This window comes from Nelusetta ayraudi, unplaced genomic scaffold (assembly GCF_046127955.1).
Source record: "Nelusetta ayraudi isolate G7.1 ecotype Tasmania unplaced genomic scaffold, CSIRO-AGI_Nayr_v1 ptg000004l, whole genome shotgun sequence".
NCBI lineage: Eukaryota > Metazoa > Chordata > Actinopteri > Tetraodontiformes > Monacanthidae > Nelusetta > Nelusetta ayraudi.
This window is the reverse complement of record NW_027466054.1, coordinates 16480090-16500372: the sequence shown is the minus strand read 5'-3', so window position 1 is coordinate 16500372 and position 20283 is coordinate 16480090. Positions and strand designations below refer to the sequence as shown.

At 46.2% G+C, this 20283-nt stretch overlaps 5 protein-coding genes across 8 annotated transcripts; 2 read left to right on the top strand and 3 right to left on the bottom strand.

The window, feature by feature from the left end:
- Positions 1-18: 18 nt before the first annotated feature.
- On the bottom strand, positions 19-2624 carry LOC142896626 (zona pellucida sperm-binding protein 3-like). The gene is made up of 8 exons (XM_076038417.1): positions 2141-2624; positions 1947-2053; positions 1699-1802; positions 947-1121; positions 762-882; positions 582-670; positions 421-491; positions 19-167 (listed from the first exon to the last, which is right to left on the bottom strand). The coding sequence occupies exons 1-8, from the start codon at positions 2531-2533 to the stop codon at positions 97-99; spliced, it is 1131 nt and encodes a 376-aa protein (XP_075894532.1). The 5' UTR covers positions 2534-2624; the 3' UTR covers positions 19-96.
- Positions 2625-4101: 1477 nt separating this feature from the next.
- Positions 4102-6761, bottom strand: LOC142896618 (zona pellucida sperm-binding protein 3-like). The gene is made up of 8 exons (XM_076038406.1): positions 6183-6761; positions 5989-6095; positions 5742-5845; positions 5030-5204; positions 4845-4965; positions 4665-4753; positions 4504-4574; positions 4102-4250 (listed from the first exon to the last, which is right to left on the bottom strand). The coding sequence occupies exons 1-8, from the start codon at positions 6534-6536 to the stop codon at positions 4180-4182; spliced, it is 1092 nt and encodes a 363-aa protein (XP_075894521.1). The 5' UTR covers positions 6537-6761; the 3' UTR covers positions 4102-4179.
- A 757-nt stretch (positions 6762-7518) lies between these two features.
- LOC142896594 (ras-related protein Rab-40C-like) lies at positions 7519-12035 on the top strand. The gene is made up of 6 exons (XM_076038364.1): positions 7519-8193; positions 8290-8350; positions 8444-8504; positions 8593-8670; positions 8818-9040; positions 9957-12035. The coding sequence occupies exons 1-6, from the start codon at positions 8040-8042 to the stop codon at positions 10271-10273; spliced, it is 894 nt and encodes a 297-aa protein (XP_075894479.1). The 5' UTR covers positions 7519-8039; the 3' UTR covers positions 10274-12035.
- A 1297-nt stretch (positions 12036-13332) lies between these two features.
- Positions 13333-17420, top strand: wfikkn1 (WAP, follistatin/kazal, immunoglobulin, kunitz and netrin domain containing 1). Of its 2 annotated transcripts, XM_076038341.1 has the most exons (3): positions 13333-13932; positions 14064-14486; positions 14622-17420. In XM_076038341.1, the coding sequence occupies exons 2-3, from the start codon at positions 14298-14300 to the stop codon at positions 16146-16148; spliced, it is 1716 nt and encodes a 571-aa protein (XP_075894456.1). In that variant the 5' UTR covers positions 13333-13932; positions 14064-14297; the 3' UTR covers positions 16149-17420. The 2 variants fall into 2 exon arrangements, with proteins under 2 accessions (XP_075894456.1, XP_075894466.1); XM_076038351.1 differs by lacking the exon at positions 13333-13932 and having other exon boundaries at positions 13984-14486.
- On the bottom strand, positions 16968-19448 carry mettl26 (methyltransferase like 26). 3 transcript variants are annotated; one of them, XM_076038393.1, is made up of 6 exons: positions 19029-19448; positions 18548-18705; positions 17706-17765; positions 17543-17610; positions 17263-17341; positions 16968-17174 (listed from the first exon to the last, which is right to left on the bottom strand). In XM_076038393.1, the coding sequence occupies exons 1-6, from the start codon at positions 19102-19104 to the stop codon at positions 17118-17120; spliced, it is 498 nt and encodes a 165-aa protein (XP_075894508.1). In that variant the 5' UTR covers positions 19105-19448; the 3' UTR covers positions 16968-17117. The 3 variants fall into 3 exon arrangements, with proteins under 3 accessions (XP_075894508.1, XP_075894491.1, XP_075894499.1); XM_076038376.1 differs by having other exon boundaries at positions 18548-18710; positions 19029-19442; XM_076038384.1 differs by lacking the exon at positions 17706-17765 and having other exon boundaries at positions 18548-18710; positions 19029-19445.
- Between the last annotated feature and the right edge of the window lie 835 nt (positions 19449-20283).

The window sequence follows — 20283 nt, the reverse complement described above, 5'->3', positions numbered from 1 at the left end:
AATGACAATGCAAGCAGATTTTAAGAATTTCAGTTTTTATTTTCATCTCAAGCATGAGTCTCCTGTACAATGAAGTCCTCCAAACTGTGCTTCACTTCAGTGCGTTTTTGTCGGACGCTCATTCGCGGCGACTGTCCAGAAAGTGCTTGAGACAGGTTGACTGTTAACTGCAAACACACAATTTTTAAAGAGTTTAGTCATTTTTGTATTCTGAATCCAAAAGTCAAATAAGGCATTTTCCCAAATTATAGCTACACACAAACCAGTGTGCACGTTGTACAGCTTCAACTTATTTTTGGCTGCTCACCACCAAAGTTCCTACGCATGTTCCATACACGAGTAGCAAATTGGGCTTCTTGAAGTGTGGCATTTATTTTAAGCAAAAACTGAGAGTTACATCTTCAAATGAGTCAAACCTACCCGTTGACTGTTCAGGGCAGCTAGTCTCACAGCAAGCACACACAGAGTCGTTACCATGCAGCTCTTTCCACCTTAAAAAAAAGAAAAGAGAAAGCAATGTTGGGTAATCCTACTTCAGTTATATCTTACAACCTTCCACAAGTTCTGAAAAACCAACTTACTTCTTGGAGCTGGAATCATACGTGCAAGCCTTGGCAATCTGGCTTGGAGTAGAACTCCCATGGGATAGCAGACAGTGCATGTAGAGTTGCTGAAAGACATTTGCCACCCCCAATTAACAAAAACAAAGAAATCCCATTTGCCAGGGAACTTTGACACATTTGCACTTGCTTTGGGTGTACCTGTGAAGGTAAGGCGGCAGAGCCCGTGTTGAAAAGAAAAGCAGGCATGACAAACTTCTGGCTTGTCGGCGAGTCGCCAATGACGAACGTGGACTCGGACACCTTGCTGTCGATGAAGCAACTGGAGAAAGACGACACGTTTAGCCTCAAACCTCCAAAAACCTTGGTCTGCAGTGTCACCTCACCCGTAGTTGTCAATGACTTTGTATTGAAGCGGGGAGTTGGGGTCCGAAGAGGGGGTCACGTAGCATTCGTCAATGTAGAGCCTCTGATTTCCAGGCCCTGAGCTCATGGAGGGATTTGCAGCCTCAAACTGCATCAGCTGGTTCAAAGTGTAGGACGTCATTTCATTTCCCAACTCTGAATGAGAAACAAGAATGGTTGCAGATCAAAAGGAGCTGCTTCGTTTTCCATTTGAAATCTCCAAATGTCTAGGATGGCACAAAATGCCCACAATGCCTCAACTCTGACAATGACTGCACCAACAGACACTTGTCAGCGTTGAACGGATCGTGCACTGGATAAAGCTGGACAAATATGCAGAATGAAAATGGTGAATAAAAAACAAAATTGAATAGAATAAAACTTTTGCTCTAAAGTGAACGGTCATTTTCTTGAATTCATTCAGCATTCACAAAGTCTCAAATTACACATTTGGTCAGTTGTTTTTATCCAAGATGACTGAGAAAGACAGTTTTGTGCTGCTAAACTTGATGCTTTGGACTTTTCACAAATTTGGAAGTGGACAAAGACAAGATCGTCTTTACCATAGGACCAAACATCTGGCTGTGGCCACTAGCCTGAGAGCACAGTAGTGCCTTTTGTGACATCCCAGATTTCTACAACTGTGCACGCACTTTAAGTTAAGCAGGTAAAAGCAGCAAAAGATTAGCTTCTCAAGTTTGCAGAGTTCATAGATTGACAGTGGAGAACATACCATCTTGAGGAGTGAGTGTATAAATTGAATTGGTTTGCAGCGTCTTGTAATGCGTTTGTCCTCGTAAGATGGGATAAAATCCATGTTTGAAGGAGTGGAAAAACCTGCAAGAGAGTCAAAAAGCTAGTAAGCACTGCAACAAGTAGTCACAGACATTCATGCATCAGTAAGACTTTCAGAAGTTTTAACCATAGTTGGGGAAAATAGCCCATAAATAAAGCCCCCCCCCAAAAAAAAAGAAACCTTACCTATCAAATTTACAGTGAATATCCTGATCAAAAGGCTCGTCCCTGATTATTAGACCCGTAGGCCTGTAGATCAGTTGGTTGGTATAGATGAAGTTATCCATGTTATACTGGAATGGGGTTGGGGGGGAGAGAAGAAAAAGCATTGGTCAGCTTTCAGGTCAATCCATGTACTGAAAAGACAAGGCTGCGCCAACCTCTTTCTGATATCCACAGTCCGCATCCATGGAATGGCGGAGGTAGTAGTATTGGAAGTCCTGCTCGGTCACACTACATTTCCCAAATTTCAGATCCTTGATGATATTCTGTTTGAAAGCATCCTTCCTGACTCTAATAAGAATTCTATCAATATAACACAGGACTTCAAAGCGTTGTCTGGCTGGTGCTGTGGTCGGGGGAGGAGCTGTGGCCTTCAGTAAATGTTCCTTGAATGAGAGAGGCAGAGGCCTGGTTTGCTTGTCTGGCTTGAAGAGCTCTTTTTGAACGTCACGCTGCGAGACAACCATGAAGTCAGGAGGACTATAGGGAGGCATGCTTGGGCTACTCCTACCATAAAATACACCAGGTTGGCTATTGCTGTTCTGATGCATAGTAATGAGCAGTTGTTCCCATTCTTCTGCAGCACTTACCACTGGCAAAACATTGTCACTAGTAGAATGACCTTTAACAAACCAAACCAGCAGCAGCAGCAGCAGCGAAAGCCTATCCTGAATCAGCACCATTTTCAATCCAGTGTGGCCCAGCAGTAAGCAGCCTCTCCCCCTTAGCCTGTGAAGCACAAGTCCTCTCACTTGGTTTTTGTATGCTGCAGATGACCGTCGTCACAGCTGCTGCCAATGAAGTGAATCCAATGAGGGGAGTACACAGCTGATGAAGCATGATGGTTGATTTAATGTCTTTGAAAAGATCCAGCTGTTGCCTCGAGCAAATGAATTTTCCGCAAACTAGGAGTGGGTCATGTTAGATCCACATCATATGAATGCATAGTAATTGTCTGTCTAATTTATATGTACAGTATATGTTTATGTATATCTAGATCTATAATATAGATATACATATACAGTATGTATTGATAGATATTTATATGAAAAATATCTATATCTAAATAAAGGTAATAAAAATATTTATTGGTATTTTAATTATGGACAGTAGGTGTTGGGCCAGACTAAAGTTTATAAATGTACGTAAAGGGCAGGTTTGTCCCCATTTCTCCCAAATTTTGTCCAATCTGACATGAATTAAAATGTGATTGCAAAAAATAAATGCAGCTAAATATTGCTGCATGACATTTACACTTCAAAATGATTATCAGCCTGCACTTTCCCACAAACCAATATGAATCTTTTTCTATGCATTCGCTGTATTCCAGTACATTTTGCAACACTTTACCATTGCAAATTAGTCATTTCTCAAACGCTTTCATTTATTAAGGACAACCAATGAACGTAATTTCAAATAATTATTTTGTTTGAGCTGAGCGTCGGGTACATGGACGCTCCAGGTGCCCACATGGTTCGTTTCCGATCGGGGAAGAAGATCGGCTTTTACGTTGACCCCGGTGGTCAAAGACAAACTTATTTGGTCTGCCCCTTTGTGCCAAACAACGCAGACGTGCTCTGGCCTCCTTCTCTGGCCAACTGTAAGAATCACTTCCTGAAGGAAATCCCCAAAGGCTTGCCTGAAAATTCCTGCCACACTCAGACCCTTCAAATCGGGCTTTTCCTCCACAGAAAGCAGTGTGTGCTCTCAGGCGCTGGAGCCCTCAAGGATTCTCATTTCAAGTCCGCCTTCATGCATCTGCTCCTCGCTAAAGCTCCGTCCGAGTGGCGGCCGGACTCTGTGGCACAGAGGCTGCTAGATTTAATGAAGAAGAGCCTAGAGAAGCAGTGGCTGACCCACACCCTTGTCGCAAACCCTGCTGCGCATAAGGCCCTTCAACTTCCCGCTGAACTGGCCGAGGCCAGCGCCGTGAATCTCTTCCATCCCCTTGTGGTGCACGACTGCATCTACAGGAGTGCCGTCGTGCATTCTCAGGAGCTCCTCAAGAATGCAAACGTGCTGATAAATCATTACGTGGCACAATATGGAGCCTGCACTTCACTCCTGAGCCCACAGACAATTTATCATACAAGTCAAAGTCAATGACAATGCAAGCAGATTTTAAGAATTTCAGTTTTTATTTTCATCTCAAGCATGAGTCTCCTGTACAATGAAGTCCTCCAAACTGTGCTTCACTTCAGTGCGTTTTTGTCGGACGCTCATTCGCGGCGACTGTCCAGAAAGTGCTTGAGACAGGTTGACTGTTAACTGCAAACACACAATTTTTAAAGAGTTTAGTCATTTTTGTATTCTGAATCCAAAAGTCAAATAAGGCATTTTCCCAAATTATAGCTACACACAAACCAGTGTGCACGTTGTACAGCTTCAACTTATTTTTGGCTGCTCACCACCAAAGTTCCTACGCATGTTCCATACACGAGTAGCAAATTGGGCTTCTTGAAGTGTGGCATTTATTTTAAGCAAAAACTGAGAGTTACATCTTCAAATGAGTCAAACCTACCCGTTGACTGTTCAGGGCAGCTAGTCTCACAGCAAGCACACACAGAGTCGTTACCATGCAGCTCTTTCCACCTTAAAAAAAAGAAAAGAGAAAGCAATGTTGGGTAATCCTACTTCAGTTATATCTTACAACCTTCCACAAGTTCTGAAAAACCAACTTACTTCTTGGAGCTGGAATCATACGTGCAAGCCTTGGCAATCTGGCTTGGAGTAGAACTCCCATGGGATAGCAGACAGTGCATGTAGAGTTGCTGAAAGACATTTGCCACCCCCAATGAACAAAAACAAAGAAATCCCATTTGCCAGGGAACTTTGACACATTTGCACTTGCTTTGGGTGTACCTGTGAAGGTAAGGCGGCAGAGCCCGTGTTGAAAAGAAAAGCAGGCATGACAAACTTCTGGCTTGTCGGCGAGTCGCCAATGACGAACGTGGACTCGGACACCTTGCTGTCGATGAAGCAACTGGAGAAAGACGACACGTTTAGCCTCAAACCTCCAAAAACCTTGGTCTGCAGTGTCACCTCACCCGTAGTTGTCAATGACTTTGTATTGAAGCGGGGAGTTGGGGTCCGAAGAGGGGGTCACGTAGCATTCGTCAATGTAGAGCCTCTGATTTCCAGGCCCTGAGCTCATGGAGGGATTTGCAGCCTCAAACTGCATCAGCTGGTTCAAAGTGTAGGACGTCATTTCATTTCCCAACTCTGAATGAGAAACAAGAATGGTTGCAGATCAAAAGGAGCTGCTTCGTTTTCCATTTGAAATCTCCAAATGTCTAGGATGGCACAAAATGCCCACAATGCCTCAACTCTGACAATGACTGCACCAACAGACACTTGTCAGCGTTGAACGGATCGTGCACTGGATAAAGCTGGACAAATATGCAGAATGAAAATGGTGAATAAAAAAACAATAAAATTGAATAGAATAAAAATTTTCCTCTAAAGTGAACGTTCATTTTCTTGAATTCATTCAGCATTCACAAAGTCTCAAATTACACATTTGGTCAGTTGTTTTTTATCCAAGATGACTGCGAAAAAGACAGTTTTGTGCTGCTAAACCTGATGCTTTGGACTTTTCACAAATTTGGAAGTGGACAAAGACAAGATCGTCTTTACCATAGGACCAAACATCTGGCTGTGGCCACTAGCCTGAGAGCACAGTAGTGCCTTTTGTGACATCCCAGAAAATATTAGCTTCTCAATTTTGCAGAGTTCATAGATTGACAGTGGAGAACATACCATCTTGAGGAGTGAGTGTATAAATCGAATTGGTTTGCAGCGTCTTGTAATACGTTTGTCCTCGTAAAATGGGATAAAATCCACGTTTGAAGGAGTGGAAAAACCTGCAAGACAGTCAAAAAGCTAGTAAGCACTACAAGTAGTCACAGACAGTCATGCATCAGTAAGACTTTCAGAAGTTTTAACCATAGTTGGGGAAAATATCCCATAAATAAAGCCCCCCCCCCAAAAGAAAAAACAACCTTACCTATCAAATTTACAGTGAATATCCTGATCAAAAGGCTCGTCCCTGATTATTAGACCCGTAGGCCTGTAGATCAGTTGGTTGGTATAGATGAAGTTATCCATGTTATACTGGAATGGGGTTGGGGGGGAGAGAAGAAAAAGCATTGGTCAGCTTTCAGGTCAATCCATGTACTGAAAAGACAAGGCTGCGCCAACCTCTTTCTGATATCCACAGTCCGCATCCATGGAATGGCGGAGGTAGTAGTATTGGAAGTCCTGCTCGGTCACACTACATTTCCCAAATTTCAGATCCTTGATGATATTCTGTTTGAAAGCATCCTTCCTGACTCTAATAAGAATTCTGTCAACATAACACAGGACTTCAAAGCGTTGTCTGGCTGGTGCTGTGGTCGGGGGAGGAGCTGTGGCCTTCAGTAAATGTTCCTTGAATGAGAGGCAGAGGCCTGGTTTGCTTGTCTGGCTTGAAGAGCTCTTTTTGAACGTCACGCTGCGAGACAACCATGAAGTCAGGAGGACTATAGGGAGGCATGCTTGGGCTACTCCTACCATAAAATACACCAGGTTGGCTATTGCTGTTCTGATGCATAGTAATGAGCAGTTGTTCCCATTCTTCTGCAGCACTTACCACTGGCAAAACATTGTCACTAGTAGAATGACCTTTAACAAACCAAACCAGCAGCAGCGAAAGCCTAGCCTGAATCAGCGCCATTTTCAATCCAGTGTGGCCCAGCAGTAAGCAGCCTCTCACCCTTAGCCTGTGAAGCACAAGTCCTCTCACTTGGTTTTTGTATGCTGCAGATGACCGTCGTCACAGCTGCTGCCAATGAAGTGAAACCAATGAGGGGAGCACACAGCTGATGAAGCTTAACACTTGACAAAAAACACAGGCAGAGACACCTCTCCCTCTGAATAGCATGAGGGTTGATTTAATTTCTTCAAAAAGATCCAGCTGTTGCCTAGAGCAGGCATGGGCAAACTACGACCCCGGGGGTCACGTGCGGTCCGTTAAATTTCTTAGTCCGGCCCTCCAAAATCATATTAATGGGAAGTAAGTAAAAAAGTAGCTGTATATCATAATTTTTAAATAGCTTTTATTTTTACTCTTTGAAGAGTCGTTTCAATAAAGACCTAAACACTGTGGGCCTTCAAAGACAATTCTTTTGTTGTCACACTTTTGTTCATTTTCAATTGACTTTTTATTCATATCCTATGATCTTATGATATTTTTAATTCCTCTATGAGAAAAACGCCCTATCCATCTGTTCCAGATCTATCTACTGTATCAAAGCAACATGAATCTTTTTTTTTTTTTTTTTAATGTTGTTGCTCTATTATAGTATATTTCGCAACGCTTTCCCATTGCAAAACCATAGCCATTACTCAACAAATGCTTTCATTTCTTAAAAATAATTTTAAATTACTTTAACCATACAGACTCACAAAATAATGTTTTTGTAAGAAAAATTAAAAACCTTTTTTTTCTTTTTCTTTTTTTTTTTTTTAAATAAAACAAAACAACAATCCGGATATTACGCATTAGTGACGCCGATACCAGGAAGTCCCAATGCACCCAGCTAGGCGAGGCGTTATGCAGAAGAAAACTCAATCTATTATTAGTTTAATGTCATTCTCGTTATTATTTACTTCCAAGAAACCTGCGTGTACAGGTTATTAGGGCATGGTTTGAACTAAAACTTAACCGCATAGTTTTATGCCGTAGCAGGGCTCGTGCTGTTTCTCGCTAGCTAGCCACCAAAGCTAACAGGCGGCTGGTGTTGTTTTGCTAATAAATGTCACCGCTGCATTTGCGTGTCGTCGTGGTTTAAATTCTAATACGGTTTTTATTTTCAAGTCGTCTGCACAGCCTTGTGATGATTGTACGTGTCAGTCTCCCCAGAGAGGAGTCAGTGTAATTCGCAGGGGTTGCGCTTCAGCTGCTAGCCGAGTTAGCCGTTGGCTAAGGTTGCCGCTGTCAGGGACGTGTGACTCGCCCCTTGCATCGACCAGTGGGCATCTGACGAGCTTACAGAGCTCTCTACGAACCGGATCCAAATGCGTGGGATGATGGAAACCCAGAGCAGTCCTGTCAAGAGTTACGATTATCTCTTGAAATTTCTGTTGGTGGGGGACAGCGACGTCGGCAAGGGAGAAATCCTGGACAGTTTGCAGGACGGATCGGTGGAGTCTCCCTATGCCTACAGCAGTGGTGAGTGTCTCTGTTCTTTTTTTTTGTTTTGTCATATTCCCAAATCAGGAACCCAAAACGACTGAACACGAGTCTGACATGTTTGGTGTGTCTCAGGGATTGATTACAAGACGACTACCATTCTACTGGACGGGAGGAGAGTCAAGTTAGAGTTGTGGTGAGTGTGCTGTTGTTATTCTGGCATGGCTGCTGTCACAAACGCACGCAACGAACATATTTGTCAAGTCGTGCGTGTCCTATTTTCTAACAGGGATACCTCGGGCCAGGGAAGATTCTGCACCATCTTCAGGTCATACTCTCGTGGTGCACAAGTAAGATCTCTCAGGAAACCTCTCCCTTCCTTTTTTGTCGCTATTCAGGTATGCAACATTTATTTTGCTTGTTGTTTATTTCCTCAAGGGTATTCTTCTGGTGTATGACATCACCAATGGCTGGTCCTTTGACGGCATTGACCGATGGATACGGGAAATTGATGAGGTAATTCCTGCTTACTAAAAAAAAAAAAAAGAAGCAGCAAATGCATAGGAATTGGCTGTATTCTGTGTCACTTGTTTATTTGTTTACGTGCTTTACAGCTGATAATTTCACATTTGACATTTTGCCTGTCACCCTTGTTCCTGGCAGCATGCCCCAGGCGTACCCAGGATTTTGGTGGGAAATCGGCTTCATCTCGCCTTCAAGCGTCAGGTGCCGACGGAGCAGGCGAGGGCTTACGCGGAGAAGAACAGCATGACTTTCTTTGAGGTCAGCCCGCTGTGCAACTTCAACGTCATCGAGTCCTTCACGGAACTTTCACGCATCGTGCTGATGAGACACGGAATGGAGAAGTTCTGGAGGCCAAACAGGGGTGAGCTGATCAATGCCTTTCTGGACTTGCCTTGGTTGTTTAATATAGACAAGGTGCAACACATCAGGAATAGATGTTTAATGTCATGATTGCTGCTTCTGACAAATGACCCTAGAAAAGTAAAAAAAAAAAAAATGAGCCCAGTTCACCGTGCAAGGAAACTCACAACATGACTGCTTTTGTAAATATTCATTTTGAGGAGAATTGAAAGGATTGGCTGGCAGCTATGCTGTGCAAGCAGAAATGGTGTTGGTGATGTGGGGGATGGTATATATATATATATGTGTATATATATATATATATATATATATATATATATATATATATATATATATATATATATATATATATATATATATATACATACATACATACATACATACATAAAATAAAAAAAAAAGATCAGTTCAGGCACTCCAAACAAGAAAATGTTTATTGAAAGGTCAATGAGCAAGGAGGGAAATGTCAACGAGCTTCTATTATATTGGCTGACTCATTAAAAACTCAAACACTTTCCTCTTGCGTTTGACTTTGTAATGTTTGACACTTTAAGCCGAAACAGTGAAGGTGTTTCTGATTCTAATTTGTGCGACTTCACTGGAACTCTGTTGCAGAGTGGCTGGATCACCTTTGAATAATTGCGAAACTTTGGCCACTGTTGTTCTTCCTCTTAGATGAATAAATTCATGCAAATTCAACCTAATTGTTGGAGAGCTTGCAAAGATGGCATAGCTTGGAAATGCATTGTTTAATTACCTGAGTCTTAACCATGAGAAGACAAAATACCCCTCTGAACCTGCAAATCACTGTTCCTATGCAGCCCCAGCCATTTTGCAATTGTCCCTTAATGACATTTTGAATGCATTGCGTCGGCTCGGCTTCCTCTTGACATCTGCACCCTCGTTTCCTTTTCCAGTCTTCAGCCTCCAGGACCTCTGCTGCCGCTCCATCGTCTCCTGCACGCCGGTGCACCTCATCGACAAGCTGCCGCTCCCCGTGGCCATCAAGTCGCACCTCAAGTCCTTCTCCATGGCCAACGGCATGAACGCCGTCATGATGCACGGGCGCTCCTACTCGGTGGCCAACAGCGCCGCCTCGGGTGGGAGCGGCGGCGGCGGCGGCGGCAGCAGCAGCAAGGCCAACAGCCTTAAACGCTCCAAGTCCTTCAGGCCTCCTCAGAGTCCCCCAAAGAACTCGTCCACCTCCTCCAAGGGGAACTGTAAGATCTCGTAGTGAAGGAGAGGGAGGGGCGGGGGGGCAGTGGCTGCCTCGCTACGGTGAGTGTCAAAGGTGTTGTCGCCCCAAGAGGTCACGTGGGCCCCGTCAGAGCGTGAAGCGGCACCACCGGACTGGACTGAGCCGCTGCTCTCAACTCCCGCTGGCCGCTGGTGGGTGGGGTCGTGTGGTTTCCGTTTCTCTTTGCGCTCGCCGGCGCCAACTCGTGGATGTCCGTCTACCTGAACTCTTCTCAACAGAGTGCCACTGTGACAAAGTCGAAGGAGATTTTTTTTTCTGTTTGTTTTGTTCCCCTTCCTCTGGGTGCCAACACGTTGCGAGTCCAAGATCGCCCCCTGCCTGTCAACACTATACAGAGTGACGCAACTCTTTCAGCGGCACAGGAGTATTGATTGTATTTCAAGTTTGGCTTGAACTTTAAAATATGCGGAATGTGAAACGCTTGTTGTTGTGGTCTGTGTAGTTGTCAGTGATCCTGGAGAGGAGCTCCCCAGGCTTGTTTTTTTTCGTCTTGACCATGGTCGGAGCTCTGCTTTGGTGTGCAACTTTCCTTCTTTCTTTTTTACCAACAACCTCCTGCTCGGTCTGGTTTGTTTTTCAGCCGAACGTCGAGACTCGTTTCCCAGACGGACCGGCACAAACTGGGCACAGCAGTTTTTTTGTTTTTTTTTACCCTTTGGACGCACTGAAAGACTCTCGCAGTCTAGCACTACTTTATTTGCCAAAGTGTGTCCAGCCATGTTGTCTTGTTTCGAAGACTTCCTGTCCTGGGGGCCCCTAAATTCCAGCCCAAATGAATTGACGCTCATCTCCATCTGTCATTGGTTAGGACATCTGTTGACATTCCGCAGGCTGTTTCCTGCCTCCCAAATCCAATATTTTTTTTTCACTGGTATTATTGCGTTATCTGGGTAACGAGCACGAGCACTCAGCCTGTCGACTCCTGGTGCCGACATCCTCGCTCATGTTTCACGATGTTTGTGGGGTTGTTGTTGTTGTTGGTGGTGGTGGTGGTGTTTTTTTGTTTTTTTTACGCATTCTATAACACAAAATGTATTAACTCAGTGGATTTTGGTGAAAGGAATATTTTGAGTGCATTTTTTTTTTTTTTTTTTTATCCCGTGTATAAATGAACATAAATCTCATTTACTTTTCCTCCCCTGTGGCTGTGTGGGAGAACGTGGGACTGTAGGAATCAGAGATGGAACGTCGACCGCTTGTGTAAAGCGTCTACTGCGGGATGTCTCACTGCGTGTTTTAGCGGTTGCCTTGGCTTACAGCTGGACGGTTGACAGTGCAATGGCATCGGATGACTGTTGCTCGCAGAGTGTGTCGTCCAAAAGCAATGAATCAAACAATCTTGTACAAAGTGAGTTGCCTTGCCACCTTCGAATGAATATTGACATGTGCTGTGTTTAAACTTGTGCATTCTCAGTGGCTTTACGTCTGATGATGTCATCAGGGACCCGGAGGAGGATTGGTGCATGTTTGTACGTGGTGTATTGAGAGCAATAGCCGTGTGTGTGTGTGTGTGTGTGTGTGTGTGTGTGTGTGTGTGTGTGTGTGTGTGTGTGTGTGTGTGTGTGTGTGTGTGTGTGTGTGTGTGTGTGTGTGTGTGTGTGTGTGTGTGTGTGTGTGTGTGTGTGTGTGTGTGTGTGTGTGTGTGTGTGTGGCAGGACTTTGTCTCAAGATGAGGATATAAATTATTATAATTTGTATTTGTTCAGTCAACCATTAAAATAAAGACTAAAGAACTTCATGGTTGTGTCTACTTCTTTATGTGAAGCTCCTTTCCCAATGGCCACTGTTTCGGTACGTATATGACGTACCGAAACAAAGCTGTTTGCAGCCGAGACTGGATTGGGGTCAGACCCCGCTGGTTTTAGTTAGTGGGAAAGGGGCCAAATGCCGAATTTTTATTTATTATTATTATTTTTTAAACTGCATTGATCCGCTAATTTCAGTGGGAAAGCGGCATAAAATAAATTCACTTAGGGGGAGAATCAAGTGAAATTGAAATTTCACCTTTTTTGTTACTCACTTCTATATTCCGACAGAGGCTCTGCTAAGATTTTTTGGAGTTGCACATATAGGTTAAGAATTGTAGCCTAGAGGTGTGTGTGTGTGAGAGAGAGAGAAAGAGAGACCCGTTAATCTGGTTTGTCTCACAACCGTGACGTTGACACGTTTGTAGCCATAACACTCATTGTCGCCTCACAGCCCGGGGCTGCGTTCAGGGCAGCCCTTGTGAGTCTACGACAATACACAGCAAGCTCTGGTTGCATGTAAACAAACTCAGCCTTCAGCAGATAACATCAGCCTGTTGAGTCTTCGGGGCATGAGTACGAGCAGCACTGTGCTTCACTCCTGTGTTTGATGACTGTATGCGTGTAGAAGGCTCAAAAAGTTTTGTCTTTTTTTTTTTCTGAATCTTGAGCGACCTGTCCCTGTAATTATTGTCCTTTGTATTTATTTTCTGACAGCAAAGTCCATCCTTTTTTCTAGTTGTGCTTGCTCCACTTTTCATAAAAGTTGCGCTATGACAAACTTCTGGGACGCGCGCACCCTTTGTGATGTCACAAAGGGCACTCGTCAGAGACCTTATACTCTGCGTTGCGGAGATTTAAGTGAGTGAAACAAGTCATGAAATCTGCGAGAGAGCATCACCCCCCCCCCCACCCCCCCTCTCCAAAAAAATGCCTATTGTGTGAGACCTTTAAAATAACTGTGGGAATATTTTCATCCTCCCTTTGTCCTGTCCGAGGCTGCGGGTCTGAGTGCAATAAAACCCCGGCGGCTGGGGGGCTGGAGGCGGAGGGGGTGCTGCTGCTGCTGAATTGATTATGCCCCCCCTCCCATCTCGCTCTCTCGGCATTCTCCGGTTTTGGATAAACCGGCACGACGCTGCAGCGCATGAATGCCGCGCGGTCAAAAGTCAGCCAAAGGTTGCTGGGGGTCGCCGCCAGTGAAAGGACGAGGGCTGCGGCTTCTCATCGCCTCGGAGCCGCAGCCCGGGACAAAGATGAGGCGAGAGGAGAGGGGAGTGTGGGGGAGGGTGAGGGGAGACTTTACGCGTTCCGAGTCGCGTGTAAACGCACAGACGTCTAGACCAGGAGGACGTTGTTGTTGTTGTTGTTGTTTTTCTCCTTTCACGAGCTTCCGCTCACAAACTCTAGCGTCGCGGAGTAACAAAACTAAACAACAACAAAAACGTCACTTTTTTTTCTGTGTAAAAGCAGAAAAAAATACGTCATTTTCATCAAACCTGCTCCTTTTTTCTTAAAAGAGATCCAACGGTGAGAGGAACAGTTCCTTCGTGAAGGACACCTCTATAAATTCTGTCTGGGCGCGTTTAAGGCCCAGTTTTGTTTTGTGTTGTTTTTTTCTTTTCTCACCGGAATGTGTGGCGGCTCCGTGCGCGCACGCTCCTGTTGCGACAGCTTGTTCTTCTTTTGATGTTCTTTTCTTTACGATGTTTGTCCAGTTGCCTGGCGCAATGTGTCGCTTCATATAAGAGTTTGCGACACTGGCCGAGGCCGGGGGCGGTCAGGGGGAGGGGGCTTCCACTCGCACTGCGTCCCTCGCTCACCCTCTTTGTGCGGCTTTCTCCGTGGAGCCGTCACCCTGCACGCGTCCGGCTGTGTCCCTCTGTGTGTGTGACTGTGTTGTATTTATTTATTTATTTTAATTTTGTAAGAGCCAAACGTTTCCACGCCGGGCTGTTTTGTGTTTGTTGTTGTTGTTGTTGTTGTTGTTTTATTTTTATAAACTCCCTCTCTCATTGTAGCTTCATCCTAGACTTTGGACACTTCCGAGACCCCCTTTACGCGTAGAGGAGAGTTGTGAATGAGAAGCCAGCGGATTGTCACCCAGGATGTCAACATCTTAACTGAGGGATGGATTCTCTCGGCGGACGACTCGTGCGAACGCGCCTGAGAGCTTCAAACGTCTCCGCGGCATTTGGAGATTAGATGCAGGGAGGCGAAATAAATAAATAACGGGAGAGGGAAAAGTTGGCACGATGCACCGAAGTCGCCGGGTACGCGCGTATTTGCTCGCGCTCGTGATCTGCCATCGGCTCCGACTTTCCTTGTGCACGACTGCGGCCACGACCAGAGTCAAGCACGAGGGATTTTGCCCCAATAAGCTCAATTCCAACCTGTGGGTGGATGCGCAAAGCACCTGCGAGAGGGAGTGCAACGTTGACGAGGTGAGGGGGGGGGGGAGTGTGTGTGTGTGTGTGTGTGTGTGTGTGTGTGTGGTTTGTAGTTCCGCTCTGCATCTGATAAATTGTGAGCTTCTTTTTTTCCTCTGGACTTAAAGCTGCGGTTTTGCGCCCTCACAGGACTGCGCCGACTTCGAGAAGTGCTGCACCAACGTGTGTGGCCTCAACAGCTGCGTGGCCGCGCGCTTCTCCGACGGCACCCCAGCGCAGCCGCACGGAGAGGGCGGCGGCGGCGACCAGAGCGCCGGCGGCACCTCCGTCGCCACCTGCGAGGGCTTCATCTGCAGCCAGCAGGGGGCGGTGTGCGACATCTGGGACGGCCAGCCCATCTGCAAGTGCCAGGACCGCTGCGAGAAGGAGCCCAACTTCACGTGCGCCTCGGACGGCCTCACCTACTTCAACCGCTGCTACATGGACGCCGAGGCGTGCACGCGGGGCGCCACACTCACCGTGGTCGCCTGCCGCTTCTACCTGGCCGGGCCACTCACCAGCCCGCAGCCCCGGGGCACCACGGCCGACCCCAGCCCCACGGCCTCCGCCCAGCAGGAGCCTGTACCGCCGACGCTCTACTCCAACCCGCGGCACCAGTCCGTCTACGTGGGCGGCACGGTCAGCTTCCACTGCGACGTGGCGGGCGTGCCCCGGCCCGACGTCACCTGGGAGAAGCAGGGCGAGCGGCGCCAGCGCCTGGTGATGCGGCCCGACCAGATGTACGGCAATGTGGTCGTCACCAACATCGGCCAGCTGGTCATCTACAACGCCCAGGTGTGGGACACGGGCGTCTACACCTGCGTGGCCCGCAACTCCGCCGGCGTCCTGCAGGCGGACTACCCGCTCTCGGTCATCCGCCGCGCCGCCGAGGACGACTTCTCCGAGGACCCGGAGATGCCCATGGGCCGGCCCTTCTCGCCCGCCGACTGCCTGGCCGAGGTGGACCGACGGGTGTGCAGTGGCGAGCGCCACGTGGACTGGCACTACGACGGGCGGTTGGGCTCCTGCGTGGCCTTCAGCAACGGCGGCTGCGACGACAGCCGCAACCGCTTCGAGACCTTCGAAGAGTGCCGGGCCTCGTGCCAGCGGGAGGGCGCGGGCGTGTGCTTGCTGCCCGCTGTCCAGGGGCCCTGCAAGGCCTGGGAGCCGCGCTGGGCCTGGAACTCGGCCACCCGCCAGTGCCAGGCCTTTGCCTACGGCGGCTGCCGCGGCAACGCCAACAGCTTCCGCAGCAAGAAGGAGTGCGAGGCCAACTGCCCGCAGCCCAAGAGGAAACCGTGCAGGAGCTGCCGGGCCAAGGGGAAGATGGTGCCCAGCCTCTGCCGCAGCGACTTTGCCATCGTGGGCCGGCTGACGGAGCTGGTGGAGGACCTGGACTCCGGTCTGGCCCGCTTCAGCCTAGAGGAGGTCCTGAGGGACGAGAAGATGGGCCTGACCTTCTTCGACACCAAGCACCTGGAGGTGACCATCGCCAAGATAGACTGGAGCTGCCCCTGTCCCAACATCACCGCCGAGGAGAACCCGCTGCTGGTGATGGGCGTGGTGCAGGACGGCATGGCCATCATACAGGCCGACAGCTACGTCAGAGCCATCACGGAGCGCCGGCTCAGGAGGCTGCGGGATGTACTCAATAAAAAGGCCTGCCAGTCGAAATAATGAAAAAAAGTGTGTAAACTGGGACCACAAAAACTCATCATTCAAAGAAAATGATGAACTGAGATGATCGAAAGTGTTTGAAGCCCTACAAGAGTCCCGACTATTTCATCCAGGACTCCAGTGGTGCTCATATGACTACTCATCTCCAGGACAAAAACACATGAAAAGCTTTCTGTTTACAGCTTCCTGCTTAAACTTGCCAGGGTCTCCAGTTCAGTTAGTACGTCTGCTAGGTTCAGACCAGACCTTCTAGATGTTCTAACTACACTAGAGAGGAACAGTGCCTTTTGTCACAGAACTGCTGTGTTTTACCAACCAAAAGTGACAGTCAAAGGATGGACTTTACTCAGTTCTCATGACAAACACATGCCATTTCTGAAAAGAAGAATGAAAAACTTGCATGATCACATGCAAGTTTTGCGTCATGCATGAGCTCAAAGAGTTGTACAGATTCCAGGTGATCCTTTTTTTCATTATATTTTCGACTTGTCCTTTCTGTCTATGCTCTCAAAAATAAGATAGTCAACATGAGTCGCTCCTGCTTGTGATCTTCCAGATGTTGACATGTGCAGTGCCTTGTATCCATATTATTTTATTGTTACATTTATGTTGGTTCCAGCCCCAGTCGGTTGTGTTTTTATGTGTTTTCTGCCAGGTTCACAAATCTAATGCAGACCATGTTGTTGTCTAATGCTCTTCCAGGGCAAAAGCACTTGAGCTACCTTCGATTTACCGAGTCCATGAATCCTGGAGGCTCTAAATCATAGAAATAAAAATGTTATGTTGCTACAGAGGTACTGAGTGCACACATACAATATATATGAGCCTTACTGCTTTTATTCAGTAAAACAAGAGGAATAAACAGCTTAATAGATGAGAATACTTAATACTCTGGGGGTAAACAGTTTCTTCTAAAGTCCGTTCAAATGTAAGTTAAGGCATCTCGTCCCTCCTGCTGAACAGGACCCTTCACACCAAACTCTCCTTTCTGAACAGAAGACACTTGTTGTTGGCTGGCATGTCCATCTGGAAGAGACAACGTTTGAAATGCAGTTCATTTGAAAAGAATAAACTTTGTTTGTGTTTTCGATGCATGAAAAAGCTGTTCACTTACTATTTTCTCCAAAAATAAACCATTTCTCTGTGCTATCGAGCTGAGGAGGGAGACATCTCTGAGTCCCCACTCTGGGTTCCTGCCGAGGTCAAAAACATTAAGAAATGTCTACAAAAATCTGTTTGGTTTATGTAGCAATTAAAAAAAATATCCTTCTTGATTATTGATCACATGTCATAAAACCAGTGTTTACAACAGAAAGACGAGGTCCAGTTCCGACCTCACAACAAATGAAAATTCTTGAAACAAGGAAAACATTAACACAGAGCCGAGTCCTCACCTCTGCCGCAGACTGTAGTCAAAGTCAATGTTACTCTGAGGAGAGATCTGACCATTGACGGCATACGGCTGCAGGTGACAATTGCAAAGACAATACGATGAGACAATTAAGTGAGACATTCGCAAGTTTCACAACCACACACACAAAAATTCCTTTCACTCACCCCATATGTTAAAAGAAGACCTTGAGGTTTCAGCACTGCCGCAGTGCCTCTAAACAAACCCTGAGGAAACAGGATTTCACTCTATCACTGTTTTGGATGGAAAACAATACACAATGCAATGAACAATTCCATTTATATAATTCATTGTTAAACAAAGTCAGACACAAAAGATTTGGTATTGTGATGTCATGCTTTCAAAATTTGTTAGTCAGATTAGGGTCAGTTAACCATTGGGCGAGGCCTAATCTTGTGACCTTTGATCAGGCAGGTGCACAATGTGAACACACTATAACCTGAATAGAGCTTTCCCACTAATTGCCGTCCAATGATTGGGAAACGATTCACACTCAATTACCAACCACCTCAAAACAAACCAACAAAAACTTCAGAGGACCTCCAGAAAACAGCGCGGCTGGCCTACGATGGCAAACTCCAGCAAAAACGCTGTTATTTGTGGGACCTTTTCACAAATTTGGAAGACAGTGGCTGCAGCCTGGACTGAGGAGGCTGAACAGACACCTCAGTGGGGGTGCCGTCACTAACCTGGGGAAGGGACCTGTTCCCTCTGTGACATCACAAAGGGCAAATTTGACACTAATGGGTGGTTTAGCACGCTGCTTCTGTAAAAAGCAGGTCAAGCTAATGAAGTAAGACAATGGACTTTTCTCATTTTTGGGGGGAGTTCACGTACTGGAGCTGGAGAGAAGACTGAGAAGAAGGTTGCGTGACAAACGGGCCTTCAAAATGTGCTACCTGGTTTCTGTTTGATGATCGATGGGGTGCAAATGACACCATCGAACATCAAACCAGTGAGCTGCCAACAGCAGCAGCAACGGCAGTACCTCTGTGCATGCAAACGGCGAGATGTGGATCATGTTGATGTTGACCACCAGGTCTAGGCTCTCTGGCGGGATCCCTCCCCAGTACTGGTGGGGCAGAGAAGCATCCAGGTGGATGGCAGGCATCACATTGTGCAGCTGGTAGTGGGCTCTGTACGCTTCTATACTGAGAATGGGAACAAAAGGCAGGGAATTGTGAAAGTGAGCTGCACTGTAAGCAAAATAAAAAATGAATAAATTAATTATTATTATTATTATTATTATTATTGTTAATATTATTATTATTAATAATAATAATAATAATAATAATAATAATAATAATAATAATAATAATAATAATACACGAAAAATATAATAAAATAAACGACATTAAACCACATTTAGCAGCATAGGATACCTCCGCATCATCACGGGCCAAACTTTACAGCTACTCAAATACGAGGCCGTTATGATGACGCAAAGCCCCGCTAGCCACCGCACCTACCTGGACAGAGACTGCTGGTCGTACTCGGAGGGCTGCCACATGACGTTCGGCAGGGCCCGGGCGAAGTGTGTGACATGCTGCCCGGTGCCGGAGGAGATCTCCAGCGCCTGCAGGGGTCTCTCGGCGCTCACGCTCTGGCGCAGCACCGACAGGATGGGCTCCTTGTTCCTCTCGGCGGCGGCGGCGTTCAGCATCGTGCCACGGGAAGTCCGGCGGAAGAAATGTCGAGCTGCGACGGTAGCGGTATGCCAGAAGCTCTCCAGCTCCCGTACGGTCCCGAGTTACGTCAGCGCCGGTTGAATAACCAGCAGCCCCCCTACACACACACACACACACACATACACACACACACGGTCCACCTACGGATATTTTGTTATTTTTTTTTCCGAGTGACCAAACAGTCCACTTCCGCCTCAGCTCACGTGACTGGATCGTCGCCCAATGGGAGAAGTGGGCGGACTGATTTGTCGTTTTCCCACGCGCCCCGAATGAGACAGCACGCTTGATGTTTGTGGATGGATTTGTCTTTTATTATTCTGAGGAAAACAGGAGGGTCGTTCGCGTCAAACAATTTGTCACATTTTTCTGCCGCACATTACCAGATTTAAATGACAGCAATTACAAACAATGACGTTGTTATTTAAGACAACATACACCTCTTCCAAGCTGTGTGAAACTGCGACTGTGAAGTTTAGCGTGTTCACGACAGATTAATGTGTCTCTCAGATTTGTGCCAAATAGTAAGCTTTTAAAACTGAGACATTTAGTTTCAGAGACCTCTTTTGTTTTATTTGTTATGACTGCACCCAGTGGCCCTTTTCTATCCCATCTCTCACTCTGTCTCACTAAAGAAATACACAAGCAAAACCTTAACCTATTCCACCAAATATTGTGTTGCTTCCCTTTCCCGTTGCGAGTCGGATTTGTGACAGCCGTTTCAATAATTTAACAAATAACTTACGCAATTTCTGGGTGTACAAACAAGTTTTTGGTGAACACAAACACAGGATTGTCATTGGGCAAAATGTAAACAGGCCAAAAACATGTAAAGCAAAACATCACAAGAATCACATTTAAAAGAAAAAAAATAATCAATGGGTAGAAGAATACATCAATGGTTATTTTGGCTATGGCATAGAATTGGGTATCAAATATATGTGTTTTAAGTCACTAAAATAAATGACTATTGTGTTTTTATTTATTAATAATAATGAGCATTTATATTTACATAAAGATCAGGTCCACTTGTCGGGAG